The sequence below is a fragment of the Apiospora marii genome (assembly GCF_038362585.1).
Source record: "Apiospora marii strain CBS 49790 chromosome Unknown utg000002l_segment0_segment0, whole genome shotgun sequence".
Classification (NCBI taxonomy): Eukaryota; Fungi; Ascomycota; class Sordariomycetes; order Amphisphaeriales; family Apiosporaceae; genus Apiospora; species Apiospora marii.
The window spans coordinates 4,653,300-4,670,663 of NW_027117373.1; the positions used below are offsets into that span (position 1 = coordinate 4,653,300).

General features: G+C 52.6%; 6 protein-coding genes across 6 annotated transcripts; 3 read left to right on the forward strand and 3 right to left on the reverse strand.

Annotated features, from left to right (window-relative positions):
* Positions 1–623: 623 nt before the first annotated feature.
* Positions 624–2,025, reverse strand: PG985_003169 (uncharacterized protein; the record flags this gene model as incomplete). Its single annotated transcript, XM_066822938.1, has 3 exons — positions 624–776; positions 835–1,137; positions 1,246–2,025. The coding sequence occupies 3 exons, from the start codon at positions 2,023–2,025 to the stop codon at positions 624–626; spliced, it is 1,236 nt and encodes a 411-aa protein (XP_066690370.1).
* A 2,110-nt stretch (positions 2,026–4,135) lies between these two features.
* PG985_003170 (endo-1-3(4)-beta-glucanase) lies at positions 4,136–7,018 on the forward strand (the record flags this gene model as incomplete). Its single annotated transcript, XM_066822939.1, has 5 exons — positions 4,136–4,311; positions 4,380–5,709; positions 5,764–5,908; positions 5,966–6,267; positions 6,320–7,018. The coding sequence occupies 5 exons, from the start codon at positions 4,136–4,138 to the stop codon at positions 7,016–7,018; spliced, it is 2,652 nt and encodes an 883-aa protein (XP_066690371.1).
* A 2,969-nt stretch (positions 7,019–9,987) lies between these two features.
* PG985_003171 (Ca2+ transporter) lies at positions 9,988–11,779 on the forward strand (the record flags this gene model as incomplete). Its single annotated transcript, XM_066822940.1, has 7 exons — positions 9,988–10,174; positions 10,246–10,457; positions 10,520–10,753; positions 10,816–11,283; positions 11,342–11,453; positions 11,515–11,600; positions 11,657–11,779. The coding sequence occupies 7 exons, from the start codon at positions 9,988–9,990 to the stop codon at positions 11,777–11,779; spliced, it is 1,422 nt and encodes a 473-aa protein (XP_066690372.1).
* Positions 11,780–12,654: 875 nt separating this feature from the next.
* Positions 12,655–14,042, forward strand: PG985_003172 (lactoylglutathione lyase; the record flags this gene model as incomplete). Its single annotated transcript, XM_066822941.1, has 6 exons — positions 12,655–12,701; positions 12,787–12,815; positions 12,934–13,084; positions 13,144–13,453; positions 13,508–13,781; positions 13,867–14,042. The coding sequence occupies 6 exons, from the start codon at positions 12,655–12,657 to the stop codon at positions 14,040–14,042; spliced, it is 987 nt and encodes a 328-aa protein (XP_066690373.1).
* A 275-nt stretch (positions 14,043–14,317) lies between these two features.
* On the reverse strand, positions 14,318–15,451 carry PG985_003173 (uncharacterized protein; the record flags this gene model as incomplete). The annotated part of the gene is made up of 1 exon (XM_066822942.1): positions 14,318–15,451. The coding sequence occupies one exon, from the start codon at positions 15,449–15,451 to the stop codon at positions 14,318–14,320; it is 1,134 nt and encodes a 377-aa protein (XP_066690374.1).
* A 533-nt stretch (positions 15,452–15,984) lies between these two features.
* PG985_003174 (DnaJ domain protein) lies at positions 15,985–17,054 on the reverse strand (the record flags this gene model as incomplete). Its single annotated transcript, XM_066822943.1, has 2 exons — positions 15,985–16,829; positions 16,907–17,054. The coding sequence occupies 2 exons, from the start codon at positions 17,052–17,054 to the stop codon at positions 15,985–15,987; spliced, it is 993 nt and encodes a 330-aa protein (XP_066690375.1).
* Positions 17,055–17,364: the final 310 nt, after the last annotated feature.

The following is a 17,364-nucleotide window of genomic DNA, read 5'->3' on the forward strand; positions in this document are numbered from 1 at the left end:
CGGAGGTAACGAACAATGAGGAAAAGGAGGAAGATACAATAGACCAAATAGCCATTATGCAATGGGTTCACTTTTTGCTCTGCTTTGGTTTGATCGGTACCTACGCCTCTGTCCAAGGTTCAACTTCGATTGCTATATGTAGGTCCACGGCCTACAGTCGACCCCTTGAAAGTTTGTTAAATTTCATCCGTTATAGTACATTACGGCTTGTTAGTAAAATCACACCAAACGTACAAGTAGGCGTAAGTCAGCCACAGTACGGAACTACGTACTGGTTAATCCTATGACGTTTAGAGCTCTTTTAAACCAGATAGATACGTTTTAAAGACCAGATACATCGGTTAACGTATATATAATAATGTTAAGATATAAAAGTGAGGCTTAAAAAGTCTGTTTTCTATCGGATATTATTTATCTAGAAGTACATCTGATTTCAAGAATTAACAATCTTTCAAGGGGGAACCTGTATAACCTATGGGAGCTAGAGATGTCAGTCAGCAGCGGGGTATCCGACGACACCCCTAGGTTTGATGGCTGACCGATGTCAACTGCATTTTCTCAACTCGAGCTAGCCGTCCTGATAACTACCCTTCGTATGTGGTGGCTTCCTTTCCTCGCACGCTTCACTCGACTTGCTTCTCCGATTCATAATTGTCTTCACAAGGCTTGGCACCCAAACGTTTCCATGCTCCTGCAGACATGAGGGCGAGGTTTCTTTCTTTGCTATGCCACCATAGCTCTGTATCCCCATCACCCACATGTGAGATCGACTTGTCCTATTTCGTCTGTTAGCTCGAACTGCAGATGAGCCATTGGGAATGCGCCTCTGCTCACCAGTCCTAGCGTTAGCTTGATGACGCCCTCTCCCCAGAATGGCTTATACGTTTTAGTTGGGGAGCCGCCGGTTGCTGCCCGGACGACGTTTAAGCCAACGACCATGGCCTGTCGGGTTGCAGAGCGTGCGTTTGGATTGTTGATTCCAACATCAGCAACATCGCCGCACACATATACATTGGACAACTCCGCGTCTTGAATCTGTAACGTCGGTTTGACACGGATGGTACCCGTGGGTGAGATGGCTTCCGGCGCCAATTCAGCCATGATGCTGGACGAGGCTTTCTGTCCCGTACAGTTGACCTAACAGGCTGTTAGTCTATCATGGTCTCTTTCCTGCTATAGCGGTGAACTTGCCAGAAAGTCACACTCGATTCTTCTTCCAGATTGTAAAGTGATCTGTCCCTCGACGATACTGCTGCTTGCGGTTCTTTCCTGGAGAACCGTCTCGACACCAAGATCTTCTAGACCTCGCAGGGCTGCGGCTTGCAGTTCGGGCCCAAATCGATGCATCACGGCTTTCCTCGAATGTACCAGGGTAACATGCTTCTCGGGATACCTCTGCTTTGCATCCGCCGCGAGCTCCACGCCGGCTGCGCCGCCGCCTACCACTATCAAATGCTGCGCCTGCTTGATGTTTCGCTGCATGTTTTGCATGAGAGCCATCCCGCCAGCCTTGGTATCAGCAGCGACCCTGGAGGGTAAACCATCCGTTGCGCCAGATCCGGTAGCTACCACCAAGAAAGCGTACGGGATCTGCTCCTGGCTCTTCTCCAACCAGACACTGTCCCTGCTGACCTGGGCCACCCGCTCGTGGACCCAACGAACCCGACCCTCTGGTGAGCCTTTCAGATAAGGGCCGTAGGGGATGAAGGCCTTGTGTTCCTGTTCCACGACGCAGAACCGCGGCAGCACCCATGTGAAATGGAAATGCGAATGGGGCTCTATGATGACCACGCGGTACGGGCTCTTTGGGGGCAGGTTAGAGGCGATGACCCTGGCCGCGTGGTAACCGGCATAGGAAGCCCCGATGATGACTATGTTTTGAATCTCGTCGTGTTTCGTTGGTGGCGGCCGCGATGCGGATTGGATCTGGCGATATTCGTTCTCAACGGAGTCCCAGGCCAACTCTCCAAGAAGATGGAATACGTGCGCGAAGAAGCTTGCGATCAGCCCTGCCTTCTGGAGCATTGTGACTGACTTGGACCAAAATGACGAGATCCCTAGCGTATAGATGTAATGAGCCTGCAATGAGAATTATACTGTAGCAATTGGGCTGCAAGATCACTGCTCGCCGCCGGCGAAAGCTTGATATATATCCACCATTTTCCGGACATCGGGCAACCCACCCTCGGAGAAAAGCAGCAGCCCTCCATCCCTAAAATCCCGTCACACCTAAGTCAAGGCCATTTAGTGTAGGTATGCAGAACAATACACGCAACTACCGATGCTGGAGCTTCGGGACTCGGGGCTTTTGCGGATCAGATAAGCCTCGGCGCCGAGCCTTCTGACGCGTGTAAGAGAGATCTGATTATTTGTCTTGGCACACTTACACTCTTTCTTATTATCTGGAGCGATCGCGCCCCCATCTTGATCCACTCTCCACCTGGAAAAGAGGGAAGTGCTATTTTTGTGATCTGTCATGCTCATCTTTCCGAACCCAGCCGGGGTCTCGGTTCTTGTCTCCAGGTTCGGCCGAGTTGAGAGCTCGGGCAAAGTCAGTCGATCTTCAATCTCCGGCTTTGCTTATGTACTAGGCTCCCTGACTTCACCCGCCGCCCAGTTCTTATTTTCTGGCATATAGCAAGCGACATCTGTTCTGAATGCCCAGGCTACCTGCAGGCGTGAGCAGGGGAGGGTTCGAGTATAGGACCATGCATCGCAGGATTCTGTTGGTGTATTAAAGCTTTCGTTGAATGTCAAGGTTGTCGCAACTCATCAGCACTATGTCCGTACAGTGCCGCGAAACGGACTGCCACTATGGAGTACATATTTAGGTAACCAATTCACTTATGGTATTCACGTTTGGTTCTAGAACAGCGTCATTTGACCACCATTGTTTGATATGAGTTGTCATGAACTCTGATGCCAAGCAACATTGTTTCAGTCCTGGCAGATCTCTCAACGTTGGCGGCCCCACTAATAGTGCCAATGCCCTCTGTAGCGGGTAGGACGGCATCGCATCAGTCCCCAGACAAGGTTCCAAAGAAGCGAGTAAATGGGTCGAGACTCGCAATCCTTAATGACACGTCCTACCTTCTTGTGTGGAAAAAGAAAGAACGGCCTCTGCCCATTATAAATCTTCAAAAGCTGCCCGACGGAGACGCAACACTTCGCGACCAAATACAGCGGGCAGGAGCTCATTGCCATAATCCAGTCCAAAATTTTAGAGTGAAGGTAGGGGAGAAGAAGCCCCCAATTCAACTGCGACAAAAAGGCTTGGAAATCGAAGTCACGACCGTTGTGTAAGTGCAGGTGACCACCACGCTTTCTGTCCGTGTGTGTGTGCTCTTGCCCTACATCTCGAAATGTTATTCTATATATTCCACCATCGTCCCCCCAGCCGTTTCCGAGGGAAAGAGGAAGTTCAACGTTCGCTACGGTCTGGTCAGACAAGCGTCACTGCATCGATCCCCAATTTCGCATTCGCCCAAAAGACGCCAATGACCTATGACAACGTTGGACTCACAACACATCAGCCCTTGACACACATGGTGATGCTCTCCTACATCTGACTCTCCAGTCGCTTTATGTTATACCAAACCTACACATATTCTAGGATATATTTTTTCTCCAGTATCCTTCGCGTTGCTAGTCGTTCTATTTTTGAGCCGACATCGCATTCCTAACCTCATTCTAGACCTTTGCTAGCTGAGAGGTAAGACAGCAACACCTTCCCGTATTCACAAGCCACCACATTCTTCGCGCACAGCATCCCACAAAGTTGACTGCTCGTGATATGTGTTGATCCACAACCATTGTCGGTTCCTTGGTAAACGAAAGCTCGTTCCAGTCATGGCAAACTCCCTATATTATCTTTGCTCGGTCGGCAAGAGTCTCTTGTCAAACCGTCACTCGTGTCATTCACGCTTCACACGTTCGCCCATGGCTTCGTGCAGCCATCGTCATCTTCGAAATATATCCTGCGCAATTATTATTTATTATTTGTTCTGTTTGGACCAGCTTCCGTTGCCTCCATTTACCACCAGTCTCGGGACATTTTCATACCACTGAGAGTTGATTTGGGAGAATACAACTCCAAATACTGTCCCCAAATTCTAACCCCTTTTCCATTTTCATCATGTGGCTCTTTCACTTTCTAACTCTGTTGCAGATCAACTTCGGTCACAGTTCGCCGCTATTGCGTCCTGCCAGCGAACGTCCAGTCGAGGAACCTGGCCTTAACCGGATCAAGCGTGGCGGATATCAAGAGGGTTACCTTCCCCTACCTCTTATCGCAAACCCTTACCAAGAAGGGTATCAGCCTGTCGCGGTTGTGACTAGCTCAACTCCGTCTGGGACAGTCCAAATACTACCGCCTGCAGTATCATTGAGACCCGACACTACTGGAAAAGTGATAGAGGCCCTGGAAACCGAAGGCAGAGCAAGCATCCCCCTTTCCCTACTGACCGCATACCAGAACCAACCTCGTTGTTGGTACCATTTGGACCAGTTTCGAAACCTTTGAGCGCTCCCACCATGGCTGAGGCTGCTGCATCGTCCGATATATTCAGGCATCCCATCGCCACGCATGCCCCATCGGCTGGCTTTGAGGTCCGGAAAGATCACCCAGTACCTCGCCTTGGTGTCACTGGAAACGGCCCGCATCAGACGAACAAGTTTTACGCCAACTTCTTCCTTGGGAACCAAAATGCTCCGACATATCTCCACCCGTACTCCGTTGCATGGGCGAAGGGTCAGGGAGCCACGTCCAGCTGGGGTCTTGCAGTTTCCCATATCGAGGCAAGCCAAAGGGTATATGGCCAGAACTCACCCGACACTGGTGCCGCAAAGTACTTCCTGAACCCAGTTGGAATCCAGTCTCTTTGCTTGTCGGCAATTGAGTTGGGTTCGAGCACGGCGTTGACAGTAGACACGATGGAGCCGCAATCAGTCAATATCAATCTACTGGACAAGGCTAATGGGAAAGCTCTCGTGAGTTTCCCATTGGTCCAAGGAATGGCCTTTGTGACAGCAATATACCACGGGTCCACCCCAGCAATCAGCACTGGCATATTCTTCAAGACAGTCACGAAGTCGACTAAAGGCCCGAAGCACGGTGTTACAAAGTACACCATCTATCTCGAGGATGGCAAAGTCTGGCACGTCTATGCCTACTCCGAAAGAGGTGATTCCTTCGACCTGCAAGTCATCAACAATGCGCATGCCAAAGCGGCAAAACCCTATTACGGAATCATCCAAATCATCAAAGATCCGGGCAATGCCGAGAGCCTGATTGATGCTGCGTCAGGTGCTTATCCCACAGGTGTTACACTGTCTGGGACAAGCTCCGGAAATAAAGGTACTTATACCTTTCAATACAAGAGAGCGGGAATTTTTGGCGGCAAGTTGATGATGTACGCTTTGCCTCACCATGTCGAATCCTTCGATACCGAAACACACGGAGCTGTAACCAAGGTACAGCTCCAAACGACGACCAAGGGTATGGCTACGGCCGTCTTTGCAGACTCTTGGACCATGGTCGAGCCTAATATGCCTACTTCCATGGGCTTCGCCCCTTGGGACCCTGTCACAGGAAGTAAGGCGACAGTAAAGGCGAACCTCGTCAACGAAATCCTCCCGATGGCCCTCAAGGAGATCTCTCAGAATGTGGATCAACAATCGAACCAAAAATCGATGTATTTCAGTGGCAAAGTAAGTCACCACTCCGAATCTGGTCATTATGCTATTTGCTCATCGTCTCTACAGGCCCTTGCCAAGTTCGCACATCTCTGTTATGCTGTTCACGACATGCTGCGTAACCAGAAGCTGGCCCAGACAGGACTTGCAAATCTGAAAGCAGCATTTGGTCGCTTTGTCGCAAACAAGCAGCAGTTCCCCCTCTATTACGAAAGTAAGTTGCGATTGCCGGGGAGGTCAGCTCTGACGTAGGTAAACTGACGACTTGCAGGCGCTTGGGGCGGAATAGTGTCTTCAGCCACCTACCAAACGGGAAACAGCGGCGCTGATTTTGGCAACACTTACTACAATGACCACCATTTTCACTATGGCTATTTCATATTGACTGCAGCCATCATCGGGCACTTGGATCCAACGTGGCTGACCAAGGCGAATGTCGACTATGTCAATACTCTTGTTCGAGACGTTGCCAACCCGTCGAGCGCAGACAAATATTTCCCCGTCTACCGGAACTTCGATTGGTATCACGGGCATAGCTGGGCTCACGGGCTGTACGAGACTCTCGATGGCAAGGTAGGTGAGATGGCAGTCCCGCACTTGGGCGGTGTGCTTACTCGAGCAACAGGATCAGGAGTCGAGCTCAGAAGATGCGATGCACGCATACGCCATCAAGATGTGGGGCCATACCATCAAAGACGGCAACATGGAGGCCAGAGGTAACTTGATGCTCGCAATAATTACGCGGTCACTCGCTCAATATTATCTCTACACATCGGACAACAAAGTACAGCCGTCAAACTTTATTGGAAATCGGGTCGCTGGTATTTTGTTCGAGAATAAATGCGACCATACGACCTATTTCGGGGCAAATATCGAATACGTCCAAGGAATCCATATGATCCCACTGCTTCCGAGCTCGAAGCTCACGCGGGCCCCCAGGTTCGTGCAGGAGGAGTGGAATACGTATTTCGACAAGGGACGCGCAGACAAGGTTGAAGGAGGGTGGAGGGGAATTCTCTATGGCAACCTCGCCACGGTCGATCCAAGGTCAGCGTGGGCTTTCTTTACCGCGAAGAACTTCGATCCATCTTGGCTGGATGGCGGTGCTTCCTTGACCTGGTACCAATCATACGCTGCAGGTAAGCTGAAGCTGCTCCGACCACGCAGCCATCGAACATTGGAACTGATTCATTTCATGGCACAGCTTTTCTCTAAACGACAGAAACCCAAGAAACGAACGGCACTTGACGAGATACGCATGACGAACACTATGCACATAGACGAGGTTACCCATTTATGTGGCAACCAACGACGGACGGAGTGATTTGGCATATTAGGGGGCTTCACTAGAGCGGTGCCAAGTGGCACGGCCAAGTTGAAAATGAGGATGACCGCAACTCATAGGTACTTGGCGCACCCAACATGAACACCACATGGAAATAGGCCTTGATCATCGGGTGCAAAGTCGACCTACTAGAACAATAGAACCTAGACAAGAATATTCAGCCCCGTCTAGCACCGAGTGAATTGGGACACCGCCGCTTGCCAAGGACCGAACCATTCGTGATCGTATCATACAAATTTGCCCGGTCACGCAGTTGCATACGTGCATACAAACTTACGGAGAAGGCCCAAAAAGGAGAAGGATGATTAAGGGGGGGGGGCTGGCAGGTTTTGATGCCCCGGAATCGTAAATGTCATCGGGGGACGCACCCGGCACTCTAGGTAGTTGGCTTGAAGCCCCAAAACTCGCCAATCTGATGAACGTGTTTGCATAGGTACATGTATGTTATTGTACACATCCGGACAGGTCGGAGAAGCTCGTCCTTTGCTTGGCAAGCCTTTATCGATAAGCGCCCGACGGTCAAGACTCGGGGACCCCCCTGTCGTCCCTGCTTCAGTAGATCAGATGCCAAGCGGCTAAATCCGTATGTACGGCGGAACTCTTGGGAGGAACCTTGGTACTTGCCGTAATTGTTACCTTACCCCAAGAAGCTCAATGCGTGTAAAGCCACAACTCACCTTAGAGTATTAGCATTGACTTAGAAGTAGAAGTCCATTGACCACTGATCTTAGTGCATTCGCAAGCTGGTCTTCTAGAATGTGGGAGAGGGTCAGTGGGATCGAAATTGGGGCTTAAGGGAAAACAAATCACAAATAAACAAACCAAACATCCAGTGAAGCCGGGCGTGGAATTCCTTGTCCCGACTCTTGGCGCTGGGTTCTGGGAGGCCTCCGTAGGTAAGGTGGGGATGTTCCTGATGTTTCGAATCCCGCGTTTCTTGGCTGCAGACCGAAGACCTCCCCCGTCACTCCGTGGTTGTCAACTTGTCACACATGAAGGAGGTTCTAGGCAGCTCAGCCACGCTTGGCAAGTCACCTTGCTTGACCTCGCACATCGATCTTCATCTTCGTCGACGGTCCAGAGCCCGTCACCGATATCAGCCTGTATGTTTTATTGGATACAACGTCCCTATTACTGACGTGGTAGCTAGGGTAGGTAGGGGGGCGCGGTAGAGCTTGTAGATTCAGCCAATCGACTAATGCTTGTTCGTGGAAACGTACGCACAAACTACGTCCACGTGCATCTGGAGTTGCAGTAGCTGGGCTATCCTGTTTCCAGAGTTCAAACTGTGACTGCACTGCAGCAGTCTGCCCTACTGCCATCGGCATGCACATGCACATGTAGTATGTAGTGAATGTAGTGAATGTAGGTAGTACTCATGTACGCACACGGGCCCGTGCTGTCATGACTTTTACTGATATGTTACCCGTGTGGACAGTGGCTTGCTGGTTCAGGCCGGGGTGGCTAAGGGGTTTAAAGGGTCGGCTGATAGTCGTCTCATGCCGGGTCTCAGGCTACTGCTCAGGGCTTCGATTGTCGAAAGATAGAACATTGGCGACGACCCAGAGAAAGCGCCTGCCCAGTGCCCACCGCTGGCTAGGTAATAACTCCAAGTGCCCAGAGCCAGAGCCCTGGAAGGTTCAACTGCGGCGTGATACGAAACAGAGCTACCCCTGCTAGCGACTGCATATATGTAGAATTTCTGTTTTACGCTGGTGACTGGAGTCGCCCAGTCTCCCGGCCGATTCCACAGAATTTCCACCCGCGCACAGCAGCAAGCCGGGCAAAGCACCCCATTGAATATAGTGGTTTGCTTGGCGCGTCACCCACTAGACTACTAAAACTGGGAACCGTTGTAGGTACTCCGTACGCTGCAGCAACTGAAGCTTGTATCCCGGCGATCTACCACGGAAAAGAGGAGCCTGTCATCTCTCGAAATGACGACACAGCGACAAGCAACGCGACGAGTTACAGCATAGCGAAGTAACCTGAGCTCAGGGCTCTTCAAGGGAATCCATGACGGAAATTCTCTCGTGGCAGTTGTAGCGCGCATCTGAGACCAGTTTCCCAACTGCCCACGGTCCACCCGGCGGCTTGCCCAACAAAGGAAGCCTTTTTTTCCCTCTTGCTCTCTTACCGAGGAATTCGAGCCAATCTCCCCTTCCGTCCAAGTTGCGAACTATCAGCATCTTCCCCTTGGATTCTGTACCCTCACTCTGACAACCGCGCATCACCTCTTTTCCTTACTCAGTTAGGTGCCACTCGAGCACTGCGCCATCTCACTAACTCGCCTATTTCCTGCACACGGGATCGGTTCAAACCTAGGCAAGAGGGAGAAAAGAGCATAGCAACAATAAGCAATCGAGCCAAGCTCAGCTCCCGCGACACCACTCCCGAGCCAACATCCACCACACCACTTAGCCCTTTGCGGCCTTGCCTTCTCGTCGCCTTTGTCCCCTCGCCTTGACTCGTCACGCGGCTGTGTGCATACCTAGGCGCTACCCCACGAAATTGACAATCTAACTACTCTTATCTTGCACCTTTTGTATAGATCTTCGAACCTAAACTGAATCATGTGTGAGTATATCACACTCCCAAGCTTTGGTCTACTGCTGCAACGCCTTTTTCTACACGACCCCCTCTCTCTTTCTCCATCGCATTCCCTTGATTATACATACCCCTGACCTGGTCATTCGAGCTTGTGCACGCTTCTTTGCACCGCCCTTGTCTGCTACCGACCTCAACCCTACACCGGTCTTCTGAATATCATTGTCCGGCGGCGGCGGAGTATGGTGCGGAGCGGCGGCTTTCGATATAATCCCCAGCTTGGCCCGATACCAATGCGAAACTGAGACTGACCAACGGCGCGCCTCATCGCGATATCAACTATAGCTTTACCGAGTGTTCGAGGATTAATACGTGGTATCACGTTGCCGCGCAAGCCCACAATGCCTCAGAATGGCCACGCTCAGGAAACCACCCCCTTGGTGGGCTCCGGCCATGCTCGGAGCCACCACAGCGAAGCCTACGAGTTCTTCTTCGACCTGTGGCACACGCCAGGCATGGAGAGCGAGAAACCGCTTGTGAAGTTCCCTGCTCAATTCTGGCACATCATCAAGGCAACTCTGCTGAGAAGTAAGTAAAAGCCGGCGGGACGCGGTCGATTCCCCAGGAAAGTGGCCGACTAACTCTAACACACTGCTCAGGCAAAATCAACATCCTTCTGTTTTGCGTACCCCTTGGCCTTGTGGCTGGTATGACCGGAGCGGACCCTGTTGCTGTTTTCGTCATCAACTTCTTTGCCATCATCCCACTTGCTGCTGTTCTTTCGAATGCGACGGAAGATATCTCGGCCAAGCTCGGCGAGCAGCTGGGCGGCTTGCTCAACGCGACCTTTGGCAACGCCGTTGAACTGATTGTAAGAAAGACACTAAAGGGGGCAACGGGTCCACGGTTGGCTAATACGAGTTTGGTGTGCAGGTCAGCGTCATCGCGCTGAAAGAAAAGCAGTACGCGGTGGTCAAGTCTTCCATGATTGGCTCGATTCTTTCCAACCTTCTCCTCGTTATGGGCATGTGCTTCTTCTTCGGCGGACTCAAGAACATGAAGGACGACGCAGGCGCCGGAACGGAGCAGGAGTTTACTGACATCACAGCGCAAACCACTTGCTCGCTGCTCATGCTCGCGGCTGCCTCTATGGTGGTTCCCAGTGCCGTAAGCAAACGGACCCTCCGCACGACTTGTTCAGATTATGTGTAGACTAACTTGCTGTGTAGTTGTCAATGGTTATGCAGAGCTCCGCGAACAGGAACCCCGATGAGCGCCAGCAGACGATTCTCAACCTCTCCCGCGGCACGGCCATCATTCTGCTCATCATGTACGCGTTCTACCTCAACTTCTCTCTGAGAACCCACCACAACCTTTTTGTACCCAAGTCGAAGCAGCAGCCGCAGTGCAGCCCCGGAGATGAGGAACGGGCTGAGAGAGAGATTCCAGTTGCAGAGGAAAGTGAAGAAGAAGAAGATGGACCTCTCCTGGGAGCCTGGGCATCTGGCGCTGTCTTGGTCATCACCACTGTACTGGTTGCTATCTGTGCCGATTATCTGGTCGACAGCATCGACTCGTTGGTGGAACGAGCCAATATCAGCCGCAACTTCATCGGTCTTATCTTGATTCCTATTGTCGGAAACGCGGCCGAACACGTTACGGCTGTTATTGTGGCTGTCAAGAACAACATGGATTTGGTATGTGACGTCCAACACTTGGCACAATATGGAGAGGATGTCACTAATGCAGTTCCAGGCTATGCAAGTCGCAATTGGTTCCAGTATCCAGATCGCCATGTTTGTGACGCCCTTCCTGGTCGTTTTGGGATGGATCATGGGCCATGACATGACGATGCGATTTGAGACCTGTAAGTATATCTGGATGCCCTGGAGCCCATTCTGCAAGCATGCTGACAGTGAACCCGACAGTCGAAACCATTGCCTTCATCCTTGCCGTCTTAGTCGTCATTTATACCGTTCAAGACGGCAAATCGAACTACCTTGAGGGCGTCATGGTAAGTTAACATGATTCTAAAATTCTCAACCTGGACCCCGGCTGACCTTTCCTTAGTTGATGGCGATGTACGTTATTATTGCCGTCGCCTTCTTCGCCGCCCCAAGCGACGGTCTGAGCAACGAAGACCTCGGCCTCGACGCCTTCAAAGCTGGACTCAAATCCTCGATCCCGGCCTAATAACGTTATATTATTCGCAAGCCACGCGGTTGGCTCATATGCGAAGACGTATTCTTCCAGATTCTACGTTGTTGGTCGCTGTACCCGCGACCATGCTATCACCACGGTAGCATCATCCAATTTCTGGTGAGCCTCGCCAAGGCTCACTACTTATGGCTTATACCGCCGATTTTCCTTATTGTCAAATCTTGTACATTACACCAAGGGGGCTAGTTTTGGAGGGGAGATAAATTGAGTATGGGGGAAGGACGGTAGGTGTCCAGCGTCCTATCAGAACGGAGTTCTCGGCGGCAACAAGGTCGGAGGACTGTTTTCCTTTTTAAAAAAAAAATACATTTTGCGAAAAAACCTCGGAGGTGGGTATATGGTATTGTTTTTCGTTGTGTGTACTCGATACTGCTTTGACAGAGAGATAGAAAGGGGTAAAGACAGTCGAGCAAGGGCTGGACAGGAGAGAAGCAGGTCATATGTCGTTATCGGGGCCTTGCACTTATGGTAGCTGTAGTGCGGGGTAGCTCAGCTCAAGCTTTTGCAGGCCCGGTTTGGAAGATAATGTCTCCAATAATAAACATTAACGTCATAGCCGTTACTGCTTGTCCCGCTTTGCTTGTGCATTACACGTTACAGACTTGCAAATCAGGGTCCATCTAGCAGTGAATCCAGAATCCAACAAACCTCTTCACCTAGGTACTCAAGACTGAATGTCCACTCTCCGAGCCTTTCAGCGAATCCGACTACAGACCGGTCTACTATCTCAGACTCCTCGAATCATAGGTGAGTGAGCCTCATTCGTATCTACACGCCTGGCCAAGCAGATTACGGGTGCTGACCAGATCCATAACACAGCTGCTTCTACGCCACGAGCTTTTGCAACCATGGCGACCACTACAGACACCAAGAACTACAAGTTCAACCACTCCATGTAAGGGCCCCTGTCATGTAGCTCTGTTTGGTCAATGAAAAACACGGGAACATCCGACGACTGACCGAGACGCCGCGTGTGATAGGCTCCGCGTGAAGGACCCCAAGGCTTCAGGTATGGTCCATCTTCCCTCAAGGTCCTCGGGATCCACGTGCCAGTATATCATATAGGGCTGTTCTGAGACAATAGCACGGGTGGCTGACCAATGAGGGTTCATCGTTTGCTTAACTAGTGAAGTTCTATGAGTTCCTGGGCATGAGCTTGATCAAGAAGCTCGAGTTCCCCGACAACAAGTTTGATCTCTACTTCCTGGCCTACGACGCGCCCGGCGCCGCCATCTCATCGGGCAACTCCACATTTGACCGCGAGGGTGTCGTTGAGCTGTAAGTGTCTCTGCCCGTCCAAGTAAATGTTACATACTGGGACTCACTCGCAATCCCAGGACGCACAACTACGGCACTGAGAATGACGACAACTACACGGTCAACAACGGCAACAAGGAGCCCCACCGCGGCTTCGGCCACATCTGCATCAGCGTTGACAACATCCAGGCGGCCTGCAACCGCATCGAGCAGGCCGGCTACAAGTTCCAGAAGAAGCTGACGGACGGCCGCATGAAGCACATCGCCTTCGCCCTCGACCCCGACGGCTACTGGGTCGAGATCGTCAGCCTCAAGGCCGACACCAAGGGCGCCGACGACCCCAACGAGCCCTCGGATCCCAGCGCTACCGACGTCAAGACTTACCGCATGGTGCGTGATACTCTCTTGCCTCGCATGCGTTCTCGCACTGACCCCTTTGAATAGCACCACACCATGATCCGTGTCAAGGACGCCGAGAAGTCCCTCAAGTTCTACCAGGAGACTATGGGCATGACGCTTTTCCGCACCCTCGAGCAGGAGTCCGCCGGCTTCAACTTGTACTTCCTCGGCTACCCCGGAACCAAGGGCATGCCCGAAGGGGGCTTCTCTACCGACTACGAAGGTCTCCTCGAGCTCACCTGGAATTACGGCACCGAGAAGGACGAGAACTTCAAGTACCACGACGGCAACGCGCAGCCCCAGGGTTTCGGTCACATCTGTGAGTTTCTTCTCCTTGTTTCTTTTCATATTCTGCAACCGGCATTGCAAAGTAGTTGCTGTTCCTGTACTAACCCAGACCCTAGGCGTCTCTGTGGACCACCTCGACTCGGCGTGCGAACGCCTTGAAAACATGAAGGTCAACTGGAAGAAGCGCCTCACAGACGGCCGCATGAAGAACGTGGCTTTCGTCCTGGACCCTGACGGTTACTGGATCGAGATTGTGCAGAACGAGCGGTTCGCCGACAAGCCTAACTTCTAGAGGCCTCATCTAGTCCCAAGCACACAGAAAACCCCATGATGAAAATGAACAACGTATTGAGATGCCATACAGACCAACGGAGAGTATGCTATATACAAGGACGTGACTCGACGCATCTAAAGCCAGTGCATCCATCGCAACTCGTGATAATCAGAACCCGAAACGCCTCGCTTAGAAGACCCAACAGTGACGGTATGATGCGTGCCTATGCCATGAAGCAAAAAAAGAAAGCGCCGCCTGTACAGCAAAATATCGTTGCCATGTCGTAAAAATTTTTAAAGCCCCAAAGCATCGTACTGGCCCTCGGTGTAAGTAGCGACTTCGCTCAGCTTGGACGGCCGGTGCGGCTTGTGCCTCAGGGACGGGTTTCCCTCCCAGCCATTTTTGCCGTCATCTCGGTGCCGCTCCGACCGCCGTTCGGATTTCTCTAGAATGGCCTTCTCCCGCTCTAAATCGGCCTCCGCTTTCCTCCTGCTACTGCTCCTGTGTTCTCCTTCGCGCTTCTGTCGACGGGGGTCCCTCGTGGGATCTCTGGTAGTAGCCTCTTCGTCCCTCCTGCTCCGCTTCCTCCTCCTCTCGTCATCGTAAGCTGCCGCGTCCTTCGTACCCCTACTGTCCGTCCCTGTCCCGCCGCCGGCGAGCCGCTGCTGCTTCCTCTCCTGCTCCTGGCGCCGCCGCCGGCGGACCACATCCTTCTCGTTCTCCCGCTTGAGCCGGCGCGCCGTGCCCGCGTCGACGAACCAGGGCCGCGCCAGCGTCCCGTCCCGGAACGCGCGGACCTTGCCCCAGAAGGCCACCTCGGCGCCCGTCGAGCGCAGGTGCGCCATCTTGGTCACGGCGATCTGGGGCGCGTTGCGGAACACGATCAGGGCGCCCTTGATGTCGACGACGAGGCCGGTTTCGATGGCGGGGTAGGGGTCGGGCGGCGGGGGCGGGAGGAGGCTATTATTATTGGACGTCGACGTCGTTGTAGCGGTTTCCGATGTAGATTTCTTGTCGGGCGCGGGCAGGGTCACGCAGCATTCGATGCAGGCACCGCTGCTGTCGTCGATGGTGTAGATGCGCCGGCTGTAGAAGGAGTCGATGGCCACGACGACGCCGACGATGCGGACCCAGGAGATGGGGTGGTTGAGGTGGAAGAAGATGTACTTTTGTTCTGTTGGCGTTCCAATTAGCGATCGAGTCGGGCGGCGCATTTGATTGAGGAACCAAGCAAAGACGGACGACGACGACTTACTTTCAATTTGGACTTTCCAGCTCATGGCGCAAATGTCGTGCGCCGTCAACGGGCACCACTTGCTGAGGGTGGGGGAGACGGCGTTGCAGTATTCGGGGTAGAACTCATACTTGCTGCTGCTGCTGCTGCTGCTGTTGTTGTTGTCCGTCGTCGTGGCAGTGGCGCTGGTCATGGCATGGTCGTTCTCGAGCACTGAGCGATCTTTTGGTATTCTTCACGGCGACATGCGTTTCCAACTGGGAGTAGGGAGAGGTGGTGGGTTGGGGGATCAAGGTCGGCGATAAAGAAGGTAGCATTCAACCCAAAATCATGGATGTTAAAGTGCTTGCATTACTGGAGCTTGACGCGGTAAGTTGGAGGGGCACGCGTTGTCAACAGTTGGCCAGGTGACAAATGTATTATTAGATAGCTATAGGAGTAAGCGCGTGTCATATCACCGTTCATTGTCCAATTGTCACAAGAAGATAGGCAAATAGCTCTTATTAGGGTATGTATATGATAGTGCTTCGTTCCATTTGTGTAAATAAATCCGGATTCTTCAGAGAACTTTGGTTTACCCTGAAGTACTGCTGCCATCACGATCCAGCAGTGACAATAAAACGCCCAATCCTCGTCCGTGTCCCTTCGCGAGGAATCAATGTCCTAAACGCCGTAGCCGCTTGCCATGGTATACAAAGAAATGAGAAAATATTGTCGTCGCGTGTATCACTTCTTCGTTCGTTTGGGGCGGCCGTTGCTGCCACTGGAGGCATCCGCAGTCTTGCCCTTCTTGCGCGCGCCCACAGCTGCAAAGGCTTCCTCCGGAGGCTCGTCCATCTCCTCGTCATGAGTTCTCTTCTTGCCCTTCTTCGAGCCGTCACCACCACCACCCCACTTGGCTTCCAGATCAGCAAAGAAGTTGCCCTGGCGCTCTTCCCGGCTCTGCTGGTTCTTGCGGATCAGGGCGGCCAGGGCATCCTCAGAGGCGTCCTTCTTGCCCTTCTTTCCCGTCTTCGTGGTGCTGCCGCTGCCGCTGCCCTTGTCCTTCCCGCCGCCAAACAGCTTGTCGTGAATGCCCAGCTCCTTCGCGTACTCCTCGGCCTCGTTCGCCTCGCCCTGGGCCGCCTTGACCCGTGCGTTCTTGGACTTCTTGGTCTCCTTGGTGTAGGCCCTGAACGCGGGCACATCCTCGCCCTCGATGGCCGCGTCGATGATGGCGCGGAACCGCGCGTCGTCCTCGAGCACGCTGCTCAGCATCACGCTCTCGTAGACCACGTCCATGTCGCCCTCGCCCTGCTCGTACGCGGCCAGGACGTCGTCCTTCTCCTCGTCCGACTTCTTGTAGACGGCGGCGAACTTGGCGATGGCGTCGTCCGAGATGGCGTCGCGGAACTGCGCACTGTAGAAATCGGACCAGCTGAAGCCCTCGGCGTCGACGATGGCCTCCGACGTCGAGCCCGTCTCGTCGTAGCGCTTTCGGCGGGCCGGGTCCGAGAGCACGGCGTAGGCGAAGGCGATCTGTTGGAACTTCTCGGTCGCTTCTTGCTTCTTCGTGGAATCGGTGACCTTGTCTATGAGGTTGGGATTGCGTCGTCAGTAACTTTGCCTCCAAAAACACCGAACGAAAAACAGTTATCGCCAGACTTACCAGGGTGGTGCTTCAAGGCGAGCTTGCGATAGGCGCACTTGATCTGGTCGCCCGTCGCGGATTGCTCCAGGACCAAGACCTCGTACGGGTCAACTGTAGGCAGTCCATCCTGGGAAAGGTCCTCCGCGTGGTCTTCGGAGTCGGACATGTTGGCCAGAGTTGGGTAGAGTTTTGAGGTTGAAGGAAGAAAGACGACGGACGGGCGCAGGCTCAATGCGCTTGATGATGCATGTGCTTAATTGAAAGCGCGTCGCGTCTCGGGCACTTAATCTTATCGCAGCTTAACCTACAATGGTTGATGGCGGGGCAGTCAGTTATGCATTATTTTGGCGGATGACGGAGGCGCTGTTGGTTGGTCAATCCCAAAACGTAAGGAGACTGATTTGCTGGTTGGAACTGGAAGCAGTTTGGGTTTCGAGCTGCTGTAATTGAATACATGTGCATATTACTTTGCGAAC